Genomic DNA, 19,110 nt, shown 5'->3' with positions numbered 1-19,110 from the left:
GGATTCATACGTGTGGAGATAAAGAGCAGAGCGTTTCGATGTCTGTTTGTTGCGGCGTAGATCCAAGAACCACCTCACGTGCCACGCGCCATCCCTCGTCCTTCTCTTCCTCTCTTGTACCCTATGTCCACAGTTTTTTTTCCCCGAATCGCTGCGGGTGCATTTCCTAGAAATTAATGTAAAATCCGAAGACTTCTTTCGTGGAAAACCGGGTTCAAAAGACTAATACGCGTGGAGATGAAGAGCGGAACATCTCGATGTCTGTTTATTGCGGCGTAGATCCAAGAACCACCTCACGTGCCACGTACCATCCCTCGTCCTCCTCTTATTCTCTTGCACCCGATGTCCACTGTTTTTAACAGCCTTTTCAATGTTTGCCATTGCACGAAAAAACACTTCAGCTCATTCGCATGACCATATCCACTACCATGAAATCATTCCGGAACCATGAAGAAAGTATACAAGCTGAAGTAGCGGCGCAGCTGACGAACGTCTCGTCAGGCTTCGAAATGCGTACGTACATTTGTACGGCGTTCCACAAGTGAAAACTGGCATGGCTATACATGAAACGCGTTACCATCACACATCAAGCTGAGCGTGCCCCTAGCTAGTTGCGTACAGTGCATCACCTACTAAGCTCACTCTATCAACGCCGCACCTTGTATTGTAATAGCGTGCATTTGCCCTTACGTAGAATTTTTTTTTTGTTCGTGCTCACTTAGCACGGAGCTGAGGAAAGGTGTAAAGACTATTTTGTCAAGCCAGTGCGGCAGCGGCGAACTGCCTTTATTTCAAGGAGCGATACGCACTTGCGATCCCGCGCACAAGGGTGCGGCAGCGGACGGTGCGATCGGTACGCTTACATGAACCGTACCAGCGCTAAGCCGCACACATACTCCGGTGCAGGTAGTGCATGACTTAAATTGATTGAGATGTTTACCATTGGTAGGTTTGTCACGATGATGTGCCGCCGCATTTTTCGGTAGCCGTCATCACGCTCCCATGAAATTCTGGGCAGGCATCGCTGCACTTGCAAGGAAGTCTTAGCAATCGCTGCATGATCTACTGAGGCTCTTATCTCAAATGCGCAAAATCATGACTTCTTTACAGTGACATATGCGAACTAGTATTCGTGAACATAGAATACTCGAGGAGTATTAGAGTTAGTAGTTTGAATATTCAAAATTTTCGAATATGTGGTTATCGAACCGAATACGAATATTACAAATACAATATTCGACGAATATTCAGAACTTTCGAATATTTGGACACCCCTAATATTTTCACTATAATTCTGAATTGCCTCATGGCCTTGTTTTTAAGAGTTTTCCTAAGGCCAGATTACAATACTATCACTATGGTCTTATAACAATGGGTATGTTTCAATACTCACCATAGACAGCTGAATAGACAACTAAGTGGACGGCAACCATCTTAAGTCCGATTCCGATTCTCATATAGCCAGCAAAATAAATAGCTTCGAGGAGACCGCATCTTAGACAAATACGATGCAGGCTTCTTTGCTGTACAAACAAGATGGCGGCTCAGCAAACTGCTCGGATATGTTTGCTCAGACTGCTCAGACAGCAAGCCGTCCGGACATGTTCCATTTCTCAGACGACATGGGCTCGATTCTGTCTTCTAAGCTGTCCATGTAAACTGTCTATGATTCTGTCTTAGAATTGGAACACAGTCAAAGTCTCTTCTGCTTGCAGGTTCTCTCAGGACATCATGCTCTGCATAAGCTAAGTTTTTTGACTCTGTCTAGCTGTGGTCAGAATTTCCTTTGAGACTACTACAGTGGAATCCCAATTTTACGACTTTCTTGAGACTGTGCAAAATCGTCATAAAATCCAAACATGAAAATAAAACGTCTAGTATACAGATTAGGGAGAAACTTTAACGCAAACTACAAACAAACTCTACAGGACTCTAAAACAAAGTGAAAAGAATACTGTCTCGCAGGTACTAGTTATGATTCGTTGAAACGAATCTTTAGTGCGCCACAATCCGCTGGTGCGATTCGCAACAGCCGTAGCGAAACATGGCACACATTTTTAAAAAATTTATAAGCTTCTTCTGCACTTTCTTTGAGCCCATCCGCAAAAGCTTCCCCTCAAGCTTAGAAATGTCCAAAAGCGCGTCCTCTGTGGAGTTCGTATGCGCTGTGTGCGTACGAACTGCGTACAAAGGAAGGAAGCCGCCGTGGATCGCCGTCCGCATGGACGGGCCGGCGCCGCCTCTTCTTCCAGTCTCTGTTGCCTGTCGTAGTGTGCACTGGATTCCGTGCAGAACGGTTGTGCCCCCGCGATCTCTGACCACAGCACAGCACTAGCCGAGAGGCTCGCCCTCCGCCATCTCCTGACGCCGTGAAGCTCTTGCTGAGTGGTACCCAGTCCTCGGACTCCTTCAACCGTGTCCCCATTTTTTTCTATTTTATCTTTACTTCTCACTCTATCCCTTTTAATACCTCCTTATCCCCTTTTCTTGTGAGTCACTGTTGAGGTGTCGCACTTAGAATCGCCGTCGGCACGGGCGGGCAGGCGCTGCCTCCTTCCCCAGTCTCCGCTGCCTTTCGGAGTGCATTGCATGTCTGATGGTTCTGTGTCCGAGAAAAGCGCGTGCATCTTGGATAGTGGGTACGCCATATTGTACGCGGAAATGACGTGGAAGCTGCGTCAGCGGGTTGTGGATCCACAACTGCAAGTTCAGACCGTTATGCGCATTCTTGTACAAGCTCCCATAACGTGAGCGATGCATTCATTTATCAAGGGTGGTCGTTGATAGCAGATGGCAGCTGCACTGCTGAAGGTACACGACATCGTTTTGAGATGTGTTTTCGTGTAAGCCCTAATAATGCAGCATTACATAACATTACATTAGATTACATCCTAATAATGCCCCCCTCCCCCTCAACTAAGATGCTACACAGGTTAGCCTTCTCTAGACGAAATTCTTCAGACACCTTTGCACGACGAAAGTGGGAGAGAGATGGTCGTTCAAAAAGGGTGAAAAGAATGAAAAAAACCACAACCGCGCCCCTTTACGCCGCTCTCACAGCTACTAAGATGATGAAAGGAAGACGAACGAACGCCAACTGAAAACCAAAATGAACTGCTTTTCCGAGCGCTCGGCATGCAAAGGGTTGCTCCTGCTAGTGCGGCAAAAGATACCTGTGGCACTTCTCCTTTGTTCGCTATTTGGTCCCCTCACTTCGCGTGGATCGTTGTGAAATGCAAATTCGGCATAAAATTGTGTCAGACTATTGAGATTTTCTACGCATTGCATCCATGGGGCTTTCACCGGAATGAGAGAAATTCGTCGTAAGATGGGGGTCCTCGTGAAAACGGGCAATGTAAAAGCGGGATTCCACTGTAGCTTCGTGTATTGATACAACTCTTGGCATTGTTTGGTATCTGGTGCCCACGAGCTTTGTGGTCACACATAGTCACAGCTTTTGCCTTCTGTATCTGCCTTATGAAAAAATACTTCCTTGATGCGTAAATGTCACGCAAACACCCTTGTGTCTTCATGTAGCTTGTACTCATTCACTGCATTGCTCTTGTGGCAGAATGTAAGGTCGCATTTGAGCACGCCTATTTCTAGTGGATTTAAGCAGTGAGATGCGTCTTTCCACCACACTATTGCGTTTTGGGTGTCAGCACTAAGCTCATGGAGCTTTCTTCTGCATTCCCCAAACTACCCAGGGCACAGCTTGTAGCTCTCTTTCACTGCTTTCTGAGTTGCAAAAAAAGACTGCAGCACAGGAACCGAGTCGTACTGACGACGACACATCATCCTGGTCTCAAGCTTGGCACCACTAATGCCTTCATTTTTTTTGGTCAGTGTAATTGCACATGGCATTGCGCATAGAATTAATATATTGACTCTAGAAGAAAAGCTGGGCCGAAAAAGCCATAACCACCAAAGCTTCGACATCTTGGAATGTTGTCAATGTTGCCATGACAATACTTTAGGAAGTGGTAAATTTAGACATTTAAAACACTGAAAATCTAGCAGTACAAATCGTAAACAAGTGCATTTATGTATTATATTTGAAGGAAAATTTCATGACGTTTATATCGACTACTTTTAGGAGAGATACCAATAGCCATTTATGCAATGTGTTGCGGCAAAATGGAGCATTTGCATTTTTGTTAAGTAGATGGCGCCACCATCCCTGTAATGCTGAGACGATTGCACCAGCTTGCTTGCGCGTCGGGAGAGCCGTATATAGTGCCTCGTCCATATTTTTTGTTGCCATCAGCCAAGAGCTTGACTTAATGTAAAGAGTCTCTTACTGTGAGATCCACGAAACAGAAAAAATGCCAAGGGTTATTGCAGCATACAGTGGAGAGAGTGAGTGAACGTCACACGAAAGCTGAGTATCGTTCCATCATGGCGGCACCAGAGTGGCTATAGGTTTTAATGCATGTGCTCAAAGGGGGACCATGTCCTTTGAATCTGTATGTTAACTTTATGACACTGCGCATAAAAGTGCTAATATGGGTGAAATGGCTGAGACTGAATTGGGAGCAGTTTTTGGAGCAGCAAAATTTCAATTTTGAAGCAGTTAGCGGCATTTAATATGTTGTCCTAGGAGCTTAAAAAACAAATTTTTAAAAACCTGGGAGTGTGAGCACATAAATTAATTGGCTTATAATAGACATAACACCCAAAACAACCTTTCAAAAAACTTTTGAACCAATTAGATAGATGGATATGTGGGCTTCAACGTCCATAAACCACCATATGATTATGAGAGGCGCCGTAGTGGAGGGCTCTGGAAATTTTGACCACCTGAGATTCTCTAACGTGCATCCAAATCTGGTCACACAGGTCTACAGCATTTTCGCTCTATTGAAAATGCAGCCGCCCCAGCCGAGATTCGATCCCGCGACCTGCGGGTAGCTTTGAACCGATTATCGCCAGGTATGAACTGAACTACTTTTTTACATACCCAGTGACCTATCTAGCCCTTGTAACAAACATATGAAATAATATTTAAAAAGTGTTTTGAAAACTTGGTTTGCTGGAAACATTTAAAAAGAAAAACACATCAGACTCATACAGAATTGGAAAAAATTATGATCGATAGTTACTTAACAATGAGCCTTCTCTTAAGAAAACTGATATGATAGTGTAAAGTGTACTGCAAGCTTTTAAAAGACAACCGCCGTTCACGGCCACTTCGTGCGGGACCACTTTCAAGAGTACAGCGCAGCAGCCAAGAAATCTTGCTGCACCCACTATCTCGTAATGCTCGTTTGTATAATAAGTGATAAGCAAATGGTACTCATAACAACTCTAGAAGCACCCAACCACACATTATTATTACCGCCCACCTTGGGCTGTTCTATTTTCTGCGCTGGGCTCGATAACATTCATCAGGGACATAATAAATTATTTGTAAACCAGTACTATTTATGATGTCTAACGTTATCAATCTCATGTTTATAATAGGAATCTTTCTGCGAGAACTGAAATGCGGTAGAATAGCTCCAGTTTTTAAGAAAGGAGATTGCTCATTAGTATCTTATTATAGACCAATCTGTGTTTTACCTTTTTTCAGCAAGGTCAATAAAAAAATAATTGAGAAATGATTGATAAAATATTTAAACGAATTTAATATACCTTCAATTGACCAATTTGGATTTATATCAGGTTACCCTACTGACCCAGTAGTTATATCTCTTAATGACCAACTAAAGAAAGCCATCAATGACGGTAAATTTGCAGGTTCTATATTCGAAGAAACTGCATCCAGGAATCATCACCCGGGCATTTTACACTATTGATGATTACATTCTTATTATTACACTAGACTGAACTGGCATAACTAGTTTTCCTTTACTGCTACTACACGACTAATTACGAGACAGGTATCAGGTTGTTAGTATATGTAACACTCACTCTAAATCTAAAATTACTAATTTAGCTGTAACGCAAGAGTCAATTTAGGGCACCTTGCTATTTTTATTTTATATTAATGATCTGCCTAATTGTCATACCATCTTTAAATGCATATTATATGTTGATGAAACCATAATTATTAATTCTAATGAAGATCTATCAGTAGTATTAGCCCAGCTTCATAGTGAGCTTCACAACTTGTTAGAATGGTATAAAACTAATTAACTTACCATTAATCCCTCTAAAACTAAATTTGTTTTATTCTCATCACAAAATAAATCCCCACAGTGCATTAAGCCCATTTTCATTGATAACTATGCATTATTGGTAAGTGAAGAAAGTATTTACTTAGACAATAATAATGACCATAACTTGAAATTTCAAAACCATGTAACACACCTTAAAAAGAAGTTATCTCTAGGAATACGCATCCTCATCAATGCACGTCCATTTTTTTTACCTTTTGCTCTCACATCATTTCGCGTTTGTACACTCGCGCATCAATTACTGCATAACCTCAATACGTACACCACTCACCTAAAACCACTACAAAGCATACAGAACCAGGCAACTCGATTAATCACGTTCAGTCCACCCACCTACAATGCTATACAGTTGCTAGAAGAAAATAAAATTCTGAATGCTGCCTCCTTAGTAAAAATCAATCTTGCCACTTTTCTTTTTAAACTGATTAATGAACAAATCTCATTATCATTAATTCCTTCATCTAATAATGTTCGGCAAAGGAATTTTCCCTTTTTGGGGGAATTTACGCCTGTCATTTTGAGCCAGAGGGAAAAAGGGAATCTTCGTGATATTGCAGAGAATTTTAGGAATGTTAAATTCTCCTATGACAACCGGTAATTAGCGATCACAGTGCGCCTTCATCTGCTGTAATCGGTGCTGATGCATGCATGCACAATGCAAGCATGGCACTTGAGATTTGTTTTTGATATTTACACCATTGGTATTAGACTTGAAGCCCACAATGTGCAGTATAATAACAGTATATGAATTAGTAAAGTCATGCTTTCGTTGTGCGGCAGTGTAGGGGCTAGTCATGAACTCGTAATTTCAAAAGTCACCAGTATGTCAGGCACGTGTAATTATAGTATGTGTGTTTGTGAATGGGGGTGGAAATTAGTACTGTAGTGCAGGAAAATATGCTGGGAATTTCATCAACGTTTCCAGGATAAAATCCCCGAAATAGGAATTTTCATGTCTCTGAATGCGAATTCTTTGGCATAGTACGGAACAGCACTGCCTTGATCATGTTTACTAATACTAACCCAACTTGTTTCACATACCATAACAACTTCATTCTGCCCAAAGTGCAAACTAATCGTCATTATGAAATACATTGGCATTTCTGATAAAAGTTCAAAGAACACATAAATTTTGCCATCAATTTAAAACATTTTTTTAATGCGAAATTCATTCTTCTGCCTAACTAGTTTCTCTCTCACTATGTGCAATCTCTCTCCAGTCTCTTTTTTTATGCTATTGATATAGATATATTTTTTTACAGTTTACATTTCCTATGACATATAGTAGTTGATGTTAGCATCGTCATTTAATTGTCTTTGTATCTCATTCATTGTAACCTTGTGATTTATTATTTTTTCCACTATTGTTGCCAATCAAATACTTATGCTTAAATTTCATAGGAGATCCTATTTTAGTGCATCCTACAGGACCTTCTCCGGTACATATATCTTTCTTGTACATTGTACTATGAAATAATAAATCTTGATTTGATTTCACTGTATGAAAACGGTGGCGCACGATTGCCGAAGCATCACGACTCATAAATAAAGTGCCAACGTTAATAATGTTTGAACTGGTTTGAACGCGCGTTCTGTCATCGTAGGTTCGCAAACAACTAAGCGGATCTCTTGCTAGCTGAAGACACCGATGAGCAGATTTGGAGTGTGATGGCTTTTTTAAATGCAAAATGCAATAAAAACTGGCTTGTTTAAATACATTAGTTGTTAATGAGGGTAAACTGGGAGAGGGTTGCACATGTTCCGTCCCTCACGGAACAGTTTGAGAACCTACGTGCCAGAGCATCCAGGAGATGAGTTGCATACACAGGGATGATGACTACACGTATACGCAACAAAGTACTCGCTCATGGCAAACGAGCGCGTGCACGTAGCAGCGTTGACAAGAAAACCGCATTGACCGGAGAAAAGTGCTACGCACAAAAAAGAACCAGCCCGCTACGCATACCTACTCGGTGGTTTTCGCAAAGCGACAGAGGCGCCAGAACACACAGCCTAACTAGTATACCCAGCATGCTCGATGCAAGGCATCACATTTTTGCACGGTAACGCATATTACAAGAGTGCCAAGGAGATTATGACGGCACCAGAAAGGTGCAAAGTAAAAAAAAACACGCTTGGGCACATCTTATTGCTTGGTATTCCTGGCGCTGCTCGGAAAATTTTGTGGTCAACTCGGCCTTTTTTTCCCTTTGAAGCTAAGATTGGCATCAAAATTCTTGCAATTGATGCTGTTTTGGAGAAGGTCGGTGCAATTTTCGGGATTTTTATGATATTGGAGCAGCTTGGTGCAAGAAAACAGAAACATATAAAAAATGTGCAATATGTGCAGCTGCCTCGTCCCTGGTGCTAACAATGTAACAGAAGGCAAAGATGCTTGTTGCAGCTACACCCAGTGTTCCAGAATTTTCCATCGCTTTCACCTTCCCCTGAACCTTATCTGTCTTACTACGATTTGATAAAAATAATTTCCTCACCATTGTTGCCATCTTTCATGGTCTTGCGTGTGATGGGGTTTTTTCCTCATCACTTACTAAGAAAAAGAAGAAAAATGAACGAGGGAAGACCCACCTGATGATTTCCCGCTCACGCTGCTCTAGCTGCAGCAGGCAAGCAGTGAACTCCATGTAGAGGTTATTGGTGCGCTCCAACTTGCGCTCGTAGTGTAGCCGAATGTCTTGCGCATGCCGAAGCTCTTCTCGCCGCCGCCGAATCAGTTCCTGCTCCCCCTGGGGTTGGCCCTCCTGACGGATACTCTGCATGTAGCGTCGTATCTCCTCCTTCCAGCCAGCCTGGGCTGCAAAGTAGCTCTCCTTGGGTGTGCTCAGAATCTCCACAGCTGCTATGTCCAAGTGCATCAGAATGTGCCGGAATGAAGGCCGGTTACGGGGCTTGGGGCTCCTGCACAAATGTCCATAGAGGTCCACTGTGTGATACCCGACACAACTGGGTGGGGGGTTTTGTAAGCTGAGGAAAATAACAATGCCTTGAACGCATCAAGAAATTCAAAATTATTATTACAGCTCCACATCGATAATGGCAGGCATTGTTTTGTTTTTAAAAGCTTGAGATTGAGGGGGAAGATGACTTATTTCTGTTTTTGTATCGAGTGAATGCTAGGGAGAGACGCAATCTGACTAGTCGTTCGGCAGCAATTTTCCCAAACTATCAGTGCAGCATGCGAGTAAGCCAGGCACGAAACCGGCTAATATAATTCTCTGGGCTTAAGCACTTACGTTTAGATCCAATCTACATCGTCTTGAGGCCAATTTGTATTTATTTCATCAACAAGACACGACCTCCACCCATTCTATGCCCATACTGTGGCTACTTTCACCTCTTGACCATTAGACTAGACTTCGTGTGGCTCCCTGCCATTCTTCTGCTCAATTCCTTCTCCGGTCTGTGAAAGGACACTTACATAATAGCCCCTCTGGTGCCCAATTACAAGCTAATTTCTAATGAACACGAGATCAAATCCTGGCTGCGGCGGCTGCATTTCCGATGCAGACAGAAATACTTTAGGCCCGTGTGCTCAGATTTGGGTGAGTGTTAAAGAACCCCAGGTGGTCAAAATTTCCGGAGCCCTCCACTACAGCATCTCTCATAATCATATGGTGGTTTTGGGACGTCAAACTCCACATATTAATCAATCATTTTTAATGAACCCCTCTGTCTTCTCTATGGGAAGCCAGCACTGCCCAGGTGCCGCACCTACCCTTTCTACATGCGCGCCTAAAATATACACGATGCGCCACTCTGGCAAGCTGGTTGAGAACCAGCTAGTAGGACAGAGTCACTGCGAGGTGTAGTCGCTGCGAGGTGAACTGTGCGCGATGTGTACAGGCAAGTGTTAACGTGCCCTGTACACATCGTGCACACCGTAATTTGTGGTGAACGCCAAGCGGAACTACCCCCAACTTTGTCCAATGTGCATCATGTTGTAGGTACTTTGGAACACGCAAGACCAGCAAAGCATTGGACACTTGGCTGAAAGCTGCGACGCAGTGATTGAGCAGCAATGCCAGCGATTATTCTCCGCAACGGTTTCAGTGATGTGGTCTGTGCGGTCCGATATTAATGTGAGGCTGTGTTGGCAAAAAAACAGACGCCATCCAATGTGTAGTACATATGTCTGTGACCTAAAAAAACAGTGTGACCTTCCGACATTGTGCCAAGAATTGTACGGCATAAACTTACAAGGAAGTGTGTTCAAATAGCGCTCGGAAAGCTCAACGTAGTGCGCAGGTTATTCGCTATAAGCCTGCTTTGAAGTAAAATTAATAGTTTCTCACGCAGCTCTGAGATAGCATTCGGCCCAGAGTCAGCTGTTTTGAGCGAGAACATGACACTTACGTAGTTAGTAGTCACAGCTCTTGCACTATATATTACAGAAGCAGTTTCGCTATGGCTTTCCTTTATGATCTGTTCAAAGGCTAGCGTGAACCCACAAAATGCTCGTATCGCATACTTCAAAATAAGCTTTTGAAGATGAAGGTGAATTGTGAAGTTAATGTCTAAGGCAACCTTCACATGAAAGGACAGTGTAAAACGGAGATTAGACGTGCTAGCGGAAATGCAAACATACCGCAGCGGTCGTGCTTCAACGAAGACGACTCGCCGTCGTCTGAAGACGGTTCGCAAACTTGCGGTCGGCCGTCCTCTAAGCCTGATACTTAAAAAAACAAAAAGACAGAATGCCTTTCAATAACCTGGTGGTAATTGACTTTGTGGTGGTTCCATAATTGACATGCACTGTGTGGTCAATTATGCAACATGCATAGATCGCGGTTTTTCTAGCAGTCATCGTCTTGTCACCGGTCTCGAACTGTGCACGTGACAGTCAGATATCATACCGTATTTACTAGAATGTGACGCGAGTTTTTTTTTCTTATTTCAGATTTTTGCTACTGAAGTCGACCCTCACGTACCAAGTACCGAGATTCTAACTTTTTTTTCTTCCTAAACGCAATGAAATTTCACCCCTCGCGTTACGATCGCGGTTGTGTTACAATCGAATAAATACAATGTGTGTAATATACGGTGCGATGCTTACTCACCCTAAGTTGTCATGTGCTGTCTTGAACGTTTTCAAGGCAATTTTTAATTAAACGACTTCAGATGATTTCCAGAGCCCCAACCCCTATGCATTGCTAAAAATTGATGCCAGAGGGAGTCAACATGCATGCTCCGAATTATATTTCCTGATAAAATCTTTTTTTGTCGTGGCATTTGTGAATACAACAATAACGCCGCTCTCGAAGCTTCTTTTTCCTAGTCTGGTCATTGCCCACCGCGGCATAGTTCACGTTGGTATTTGTTTTTACGCCCTAATGCTTCTGGCCGCGCTCTATGCCCATGGAAACTCCAGCACTGGTTTTCTATAAAAATATGCTTTTGCATATAACTAATAGTAACCTTGAAAAAGCTTTAATGAGAGTTTCTTTCCATGTTATTTTCCTCTTGTCAATATCATATTTACTTGCATAACGAACCCACTCGCATAATGAACCCACCCCCAAGTTGGTCCTCGAAAAAAAGAAGAAAAAATACCAGGTGGTGCCATCTCATTATCACCATCAGCCTGACTACGTCTACTGCAGGACACAGACCTCTCCAATGTTCGGCCAGTCAACTAGGTCCAGTGCTTGCTGCTGCCACTTTACACCCGCAATCTTCCTAATCTCACCTGCCCCTTTAATTTTCTTTCCCCCCTAACCAGCTTGCCTTTTCGAGAATCCAGCCTATTACCCTTAATGACCAGCGGATATCCTGCCTACACGCTACATGCCCGGCCCATGTCCATTTCTTCTTGATTTCAACTATGATATCCTTAACCCCGGCTTGTTTCCTGATCCACTCTGCTCTTTTGTCTCTTAAGGTTACACCTATTATTTTTCCTTTACATCGCTCACTGCGTCGTCCTAAATTTAAGCTGAACCTTCTTTGTAAGCCTCCAGGTTTCTGCTCCGTAGGTAAGTACCGGCAAGTTGTAGCTGTTGTATACCTTCCTCTTGAGGGATAGTGGCAATCTAGCAGTCATGATTTGAGAGTGCTTGCCAAATGTGCTCCATCCCATTCTTATTCTTCTAGTTACTTCAATCTCGTAGTTCGGTTCCACAGTTATTACCTGTCCTAAATAGACGCAGTTTTTTACAACTTCAAGTGCAATATTATCTATCTCGAAGTCCTGTTCTCTTTCGAGGTTGTTGTAATTACTTTTGTTTTCTGCAGATTAATTTTAAGACCCACTTTTCTGCTCTCCTTGCTTAACTCCGTAATCATGAGTTGCAATTCGTCCCTTGAGTTACACAGCAATGCGATGTCATCGGCGAAGCGCAGGTTACTAAGGTACTCTCCATTAACTCTTATCCCTAACTCTTCCCAGTCTAGGCCTCTGAAAACCTCCTGTCAGCACGCGGTAAATAGCATTGGGGAGATTGTATCCTCCTGCCTTACACCCTTCTTGATTGCTATTCTGTCGCTTTCCTTATGGAGCACTATTGTGGCAGTTGGTCCCCTGTAGATTTCTTCCAGAATGTTCACATATGCTTCCACAGTGTCTGCATGACTGCAGATATTTCTACTGAATCAAAGGCCTTCTCATAATCTATGAAGGCTATGTGTATTGGCTGGCTGTATTCTGAGCATTTTTCTATTACCTGATTGATAGTATGAATGTGATTGATTGCTGAGTAGCCTCTTCAAAATCCTGCTTGTTCCTTTGGTTGATTGGAAACCACGCTTGGAAAGTGCAGTGTACAGACCCCCGCAAGCCGAAGCATCCTACCTTGATGAGCTTCTAGAGTATATGCAAGAAGACATGACAGGGAGCTACATAATAATGGGAGGAGAGTTCAATCTCCCAGATATTATTTGGAACTTTTTATGCCTACCAAGTATGAAAAATAATATATTGCTAAGTCTTATGTTTACTTTCAACCTTACCCAAGTTGTTTCCCAGCCTACTTATGTGCAGGGTACTTCAAGCTCTATCTTAGACCTCGTTTTCTTGAGTGATTTTTTTAAGGAAAGTACAACGTCGAAATCCTTGAAGGAATATTTGACTATAACACGGTTTTATGTACCCTAACTATTCCAAAAAAAATTGCTCAACATAAAACTAGGAAGTCCGTGTAAATTTTTAACAAAGCAGATGATGCTTCCATTATGACCATCTGGCCTATGAGTACTACATATTGCACGAAGTGGTCTCAAACAGCTCGGCTATCATTGACAAGATCTGGCTGCTATTCAAAGCACATGTTATGCACTGCTTGAAACAATATGTCCCACAAATTCACAAGAACATTAACAAACGTAACCCATGGATCACACGCGATGTAATCCACTTAAAGAGAGGAATACAAAGACTGAGAAAATCTAATAGGGTTCACCTTCCAAAAAATTTATTCGCTAAACAGGCTTCTAAGAGAAGAAACAAAGTCAGCTTCTGCAATACAATACTTGGCAACTTTATTCAACATTCACCCCAGAAATTCTGGCGTTATATTAGGCGTAAAGAAAACAGTGCTAAACCAATGTCACCCAATGAATAAAAACAACAGGCCGAAGCGTTTAATGGTTTTTCCCACTTCGTATATGCTCCTGACAATGGCATTGCGCGAGCCTACAGGCCAGAAAATATAGAGGGAAACGATACGTTGACTGCCCTAGTCATAATCGAAGCAAGTCTGCTTTCACTCTTACTGCATTTAGATGATAAGTCCAGCGGATCAGACGAAATCCAGAACTGCTTCCCGAAACGCTACATCAAACCTTTAAGGAAATACTTGTGTCTTCTTAACAACAAATCAGTTTCAGATCAATGCCTACCAGCTGAATGGAAAACTGCAAAAATAGTGCCTGTCTTTAAATCTGCTGACACTTCCTGTCTTGTCTTCCTGTAGGCCTCTGAGAACCTTCTGCAAGCCTGCTGTGAATATCATTGGGGAGATTGTATTCCCTTGTCTTACACCCTTCTTGATTGGTATTATGTCACTTTCTTTATGGAGCACTATGGTGGCAGTTGATCCTCTGTAGATTTTTTCTTGGATGTTTACATATGCTTCGTCAATGCTCTGATTCCACAGTGTCTGCATGACTGTTCATATTTCTACTGAATCTAACGCCTTCTCGTAATCTATGAAGGTTACGTATAGTGGTTGGCTGTATTCTGAGCATTTCTCTATTGCCTGATTTATAGTATGAATGTGATCGATTATTGAGTAGCATGTTCGAAATCCTGCTTGTTCCTTCGGTTGATTGAATTGTAATGTTGTCTTACTTCTGTTAGCAATTACTTTTGTAAATAGCTTGCACACAATGAAGAACAAGCTGATCGTCCTGTAATTCTTCAAGTCCTTGTCATCTCCTTTCTTATGTATTAAGATGATGTTAGCATCCTTCCAAGATTCTGGTACTCTCCCCGTCATGAGACACTTACAATCTGTCCTCCGTCTTTCAGGAGATTTGATGTTACCCGATCCTCCCTCTTCGCATTCCCTCAAAAGCTTTTTCTCATTTCTTCTGTCATTTCTCATGGGATGTCGTCTGGGTGCCATCTAGAGGGGCCAAAGCGAACTTAGCAATGACAAAATTGTTATTGCAGAAAGATTGTGCACTGTGAGTCTGGTGTATAAACTGCACAGCAGCGTTATCATGAATGAGTCACCTTTTTAGTCATTTTCACCCCAAAAACATCATGCATAAGCCAACGTGTTCACGACTGTGGTTGCACGATCCCAAGATATCGACACCATCGTATCGGTAATCTTAGATTTTTTTCACCTTTTTGCGCATATGAAGATATTGTACACAATACAATAAAAAACGTTTCATGATTTCGCTGCAGCGATGATTCGATCCTATCTATGTTAAATATAGTTTAAATGCAAAAAACATTTAGCATCATTATTTATGGTTTACTGAAATGTAAACCACGTACGTACGTTTATGTTTATGTACGTGGTTTACGTACGAACATACATAACCTTTACATATGAGGAGCTATAACATTGAAAAACGTGCGTTTTGGTAAGACTGTAAACGAAAACGGGTATCCAGTAACATGTTAACAACGCATAGAAGTACACGTACAAGCTAAAAGCCCCTATTTTTTTGCTTGTTGCGACAAACGCATTGAAGCAAGACTTCTTGAGAGAAGTATCATGCAGGTATTCAGTTATGTTGACGATTTTTTTGTGATATTGTCATGTAGTCATGATATTAATGAAGGTAGCAAACTATACCCAAGATGAAACTATTTATTTGGCCAAACTTGAGGCCAGTAAACAAAAGATTACAGTGACACACAGAGATACTTACACTGGCAAACAGAGCGTCAGCCGTCGATCAACTGTTCCGCAGCAAGGCACGTCGTCATTTATACGTGCAGTTTCGAACATTCGAGCATTAACACTAGTGGCCGGGTTTGTTCTAGAATCAAATCAGTTGTTCGCGTTTGTGTGCTCAACCTTAAGAAATGATCACATGATACTATATGCTCACAGTCGTTCACTCTTAGCTAGGTCATGCGTGCAGATGGCTGCGCTCTTCAAAGGCTTAGTGCATCTGAGGAATCTCGCACGGAAGTATAAGTGGCACAAGTATAGACGAACTTGAGACTCCTGCTTCTTGTCCTATGTAGTTTAGCTTCGGTGCACGGCTACGAAAGAAACAGTGGTGCTCTGAAGAGCTCGTTCTGAAGAGCGCAACCATCCAATTGCATGATCTAGCTAACAGAGAGTTTTGATGCCGGTGTTCGAGCCCTATTATTGCTTTGCACGGCAGAAACTCTGCTTAAGTGCACTTCTAAACAAAAGCCACCTTGTTGTATTTACGTGTTGAAGGGTGATCAGTGAGGTAGTAAAGCATGTGACAAAATTTCAAGCATGCTTTAAAGCTGATTACATCAACATACAGATATTAATTTCAAATGACAATTATTTCCATCATATATAGTTTCACAGGTAAAGGACAACAACAAAAACAACGAAAAAATGTGAAGAGAAACATTTTTGTACAACATTCATTATTTTTTATACTGTTCCTGGGTCATATATCTATAAAATGTATATTCTGAAATTTCTTTGTTTTGAATATTGTTGCATATATAGTGTTTTTAATTGCACTGTTTAACAGTTTGTGACCAAAATTCTACACTTTTTCATTTTTATTCATTCTATAATATCTTTGTTGCTCCACAACATACATTTTTCGGAAAGAGCATTTCATTGTGCAAATTTGAAATGCTGCAATACGTGCTGGAGTACTTTTCCAACTGGCCAAAACGGGCATCCTGAGACATAAGAAAAACAATCATTTTCGCGCGGTAATGAAACAGTTAGGTCAACACCAGTGTAATGACCTCGCGGGATGTTCCTCCTGGGTTTCGGTCGCACTCATCCTCTCCTAGTCGTCATTCTGCATCCTCTAAATGGAGCACAACTGACATACTCAGAGGAAGATATCCCAGTCCATACCGGGGAAACTAAAAGCAGCGACCTCAGAGGGGGAAGGTTGCGAATCGTCGAAGGAATGAAAATTCCCCAATACTGCCGAGTGAAGAGACAAAAATTTTCAATTATTCGAAAAAAGATGAGGTTGTTACTGCCGCGATTGACAGACACAACAGGACAGCATTGGTCGATACTGGCGCGGACTTTTTAATAATGAGTGGGAGTCTCGCAGACAAGCTCAGGAAGGTTAGAATAGCATGGATGGGACCGCACATTAGAGGAGCTAGAGGGCAGCTACTCACACCTCCCGGAATGTGCACTGCAAGGATCAAGATAGGGGATGCATTCTTCGTCACAACTTTCGTTATTTATTCCGAGTGTTGCAAACAGGCAATCTTAGGAATGGATATGTTGCGTGAATATGGTGCCATCATCAATACACCAGATGGTGTACTGACCTTTTCAGCAGATCAAAGTGCAGCACTACACCAAAAATCCCTGCATGTCATTGACCACGTGACCGTTCCTTTGTTATCCTGCTGTCTTGTTTCGGTCAGGTGCAATGCACAACATACTGGAGAAACAATCGCTGAAGTATTGACGCTTCTACTCTCTCCCGGTGCTGCAATTGCCAGAGGTATTGTCAACGTTGTGTGCGGTCAAGCGGAGGTTCTTTTAACGAATTTTACCAACAAGTGACCATACATGACACAAGGCACTACAATTGCCTACTTCGACAAGGTCATCGAAATCCACGAGTGCTGTGCAGTGCAACAGGACGAACCGCAAGCCATGTCAGCGCCACCACCTATTGACGTGAGCCCAAATTTGTCACCAGTGCACAGAAAGCATCAAGTAGATCTTCTTCACCAGTTCAAAGACTGTTTTTCATCGACCTCAAGGGTCAATCAAATGCCACTGACGAAGCACCAGATAATAACGGAGGAGGCCAGTACGACAGAACCCATACTGCGTAGCACCAAAAGAGTGTGAAGCAATCCAGGAACAAGTGAAGAAAATGCTTGATGATGACATCATCCAGCCCTCAAGAAGCCCTCTTGGGCATCGCCAGTAGTGCTGGTTAAAAAGAAAGACGGAAGCTAGCGATTTTGTGTTGACTACCACTAGCTGAACCATGTGACAAAGAAAGACGTATACCCATTACCGCGTATCGATGATTAACTCGACAGGCTGAGGTATGCGTGCTACTTCTTGTCAATGGACCTCAAAAGTGAGTAGTGGCAAATTGAGGTCGACGAGCCAGATAGAGAAAGAACGGCTTTTGTAACGCCTGACAGACTTTATGAATTTTAAGTCTCGCCCTTCGGATTTTGCTCAGCCCCCGCAACACTTCAGGGACTAATGGATACTGTTCTGTCAGACCTTAAGTGGCAGACGTGTCTGGTCTATCTGTATGACGTCATTGTTTTTTCAGAAACTTTTGAGGAACACCTGAGAAGGCTGCTATCAGTATTCAGGGCAATACAGTCTGCTGGCCTGACACTGAAACCCGAGAAGGGTCATTTCAGCTTCAAGGAGCTCCAATTCTTACGCCATGTGATGAGCCATGAAGGTTTTCGACCTGATCTCGATAAGATCGCAGCCGTCAGAAAACTTCCAGTGCCAACAGATAAGAAAGCAGTCAGGCGTTTCCTTGGCCTCTGTGCATACTACCGAAAGTTTATTGCCGATTTCTCACACATATCCTCGCCGTTGACACGACTCACGAGAGAAGACGTTTTGTTCACATGGGGCAATGATCAACAAGCAGCATTTGACGATCTCCATCGAAGCCTGCAGACACCGCCTGTGCTTGCTCACTTTGATGAGGACATTCCTATCATGGTCCACACAGATGCCAGCAACGTAGGTTTAGGCGCTGTACTCGTCCAATGGCAACACTCAGCTGAGCGGGTGATCGCATATGCTAGTAGGACGCTTTCCCGCGCAGAGTCCAACTACTCCACAACAGAAAAAGAGTGTCTTGCAGTCGTATGGGCGGTTATGAAGTTTCGTCCGTACCTCTACGGTCGTTCATTCCACATAGTCAGCAACCATCATTCCGTCTACTGGCTGACCAACTTGAAAGACCCCTCTGGTCAACTTGCACGATGGTGCTTACGCCTTCAAGAATTTGATATGACGGCTGTCTATAAGTCCAGACAGCAGCACGCAGACGCCGATTACTTAACAACGTCACCGATAAAGAGCGACGATGGCACAGAAGATGATGACATGGTATTTGTAGCAGTCGTCGACACCACTATGATTTCATGCAATTAGAAGGAAGACCGCGAGTTGCTTCCCCTTATTAAATTTTTGAATGGCCACACAACAACTGTCCCTAGAAAATTTGCAAGAAGCCTGCCACCATCCTGCTTACACAGCGGTGTTCCCTATAAAAAGAACTTTTCTGTCGGAGGAAGCACCCATCTACTTGTCGTCCTGACGTC

The 19,110-nt window shown here is 42.7% G+C and overlaps 1 protein-coding gene across 6 annotated transcripts in view; it reads right to left on the bottom strand.

The window, feature by feature from the left end:
* The window catches only part of LOC119175623 (mitogen-activated protein kinase kinase kinase 12), a 183,644-nt gene that overhangs the window by 68,020 nt on the left and 96,514 nt on the right, over positions 1-19,110 (bottom strand). For all 6 annotated transcript variants that reach the window (XM_075881697.1, XM_037426527.2, XM_075881695.1 and 3 more), the window contains one exon: positions 8,769-9,098. In XM_075881697.1, coding sequence (XP_075737812.1) covers positions 8,769-9,098 — 330 coding nt within the window. The remainder of the gene's footprint in view (positions 1-8,768; positions 9,099-19,110) is intronic.

The sequence above is a fragment of the Rhipicephalus microplus genome, chromosome X, assembly GCF_043290135.1.
Source record: "Rhipicephalus microplus isolate Deutch F79 chromosome X, USDA_Rmic, whole genome shotgun sequence".
In the NCBI taxonomy this organism is placed as follows: Eukaryota; Metazoa; Arthropoda; class Arachnida; order Ixodida; family Ixodidae; genus Rhipicephalus; species Rhipicephalus microplus.
The sequence above is the reverse complement of the archived record's forward strand: the minus strand, read 5'-3'. Positions and strand labels throughout refer to the sequence as shown.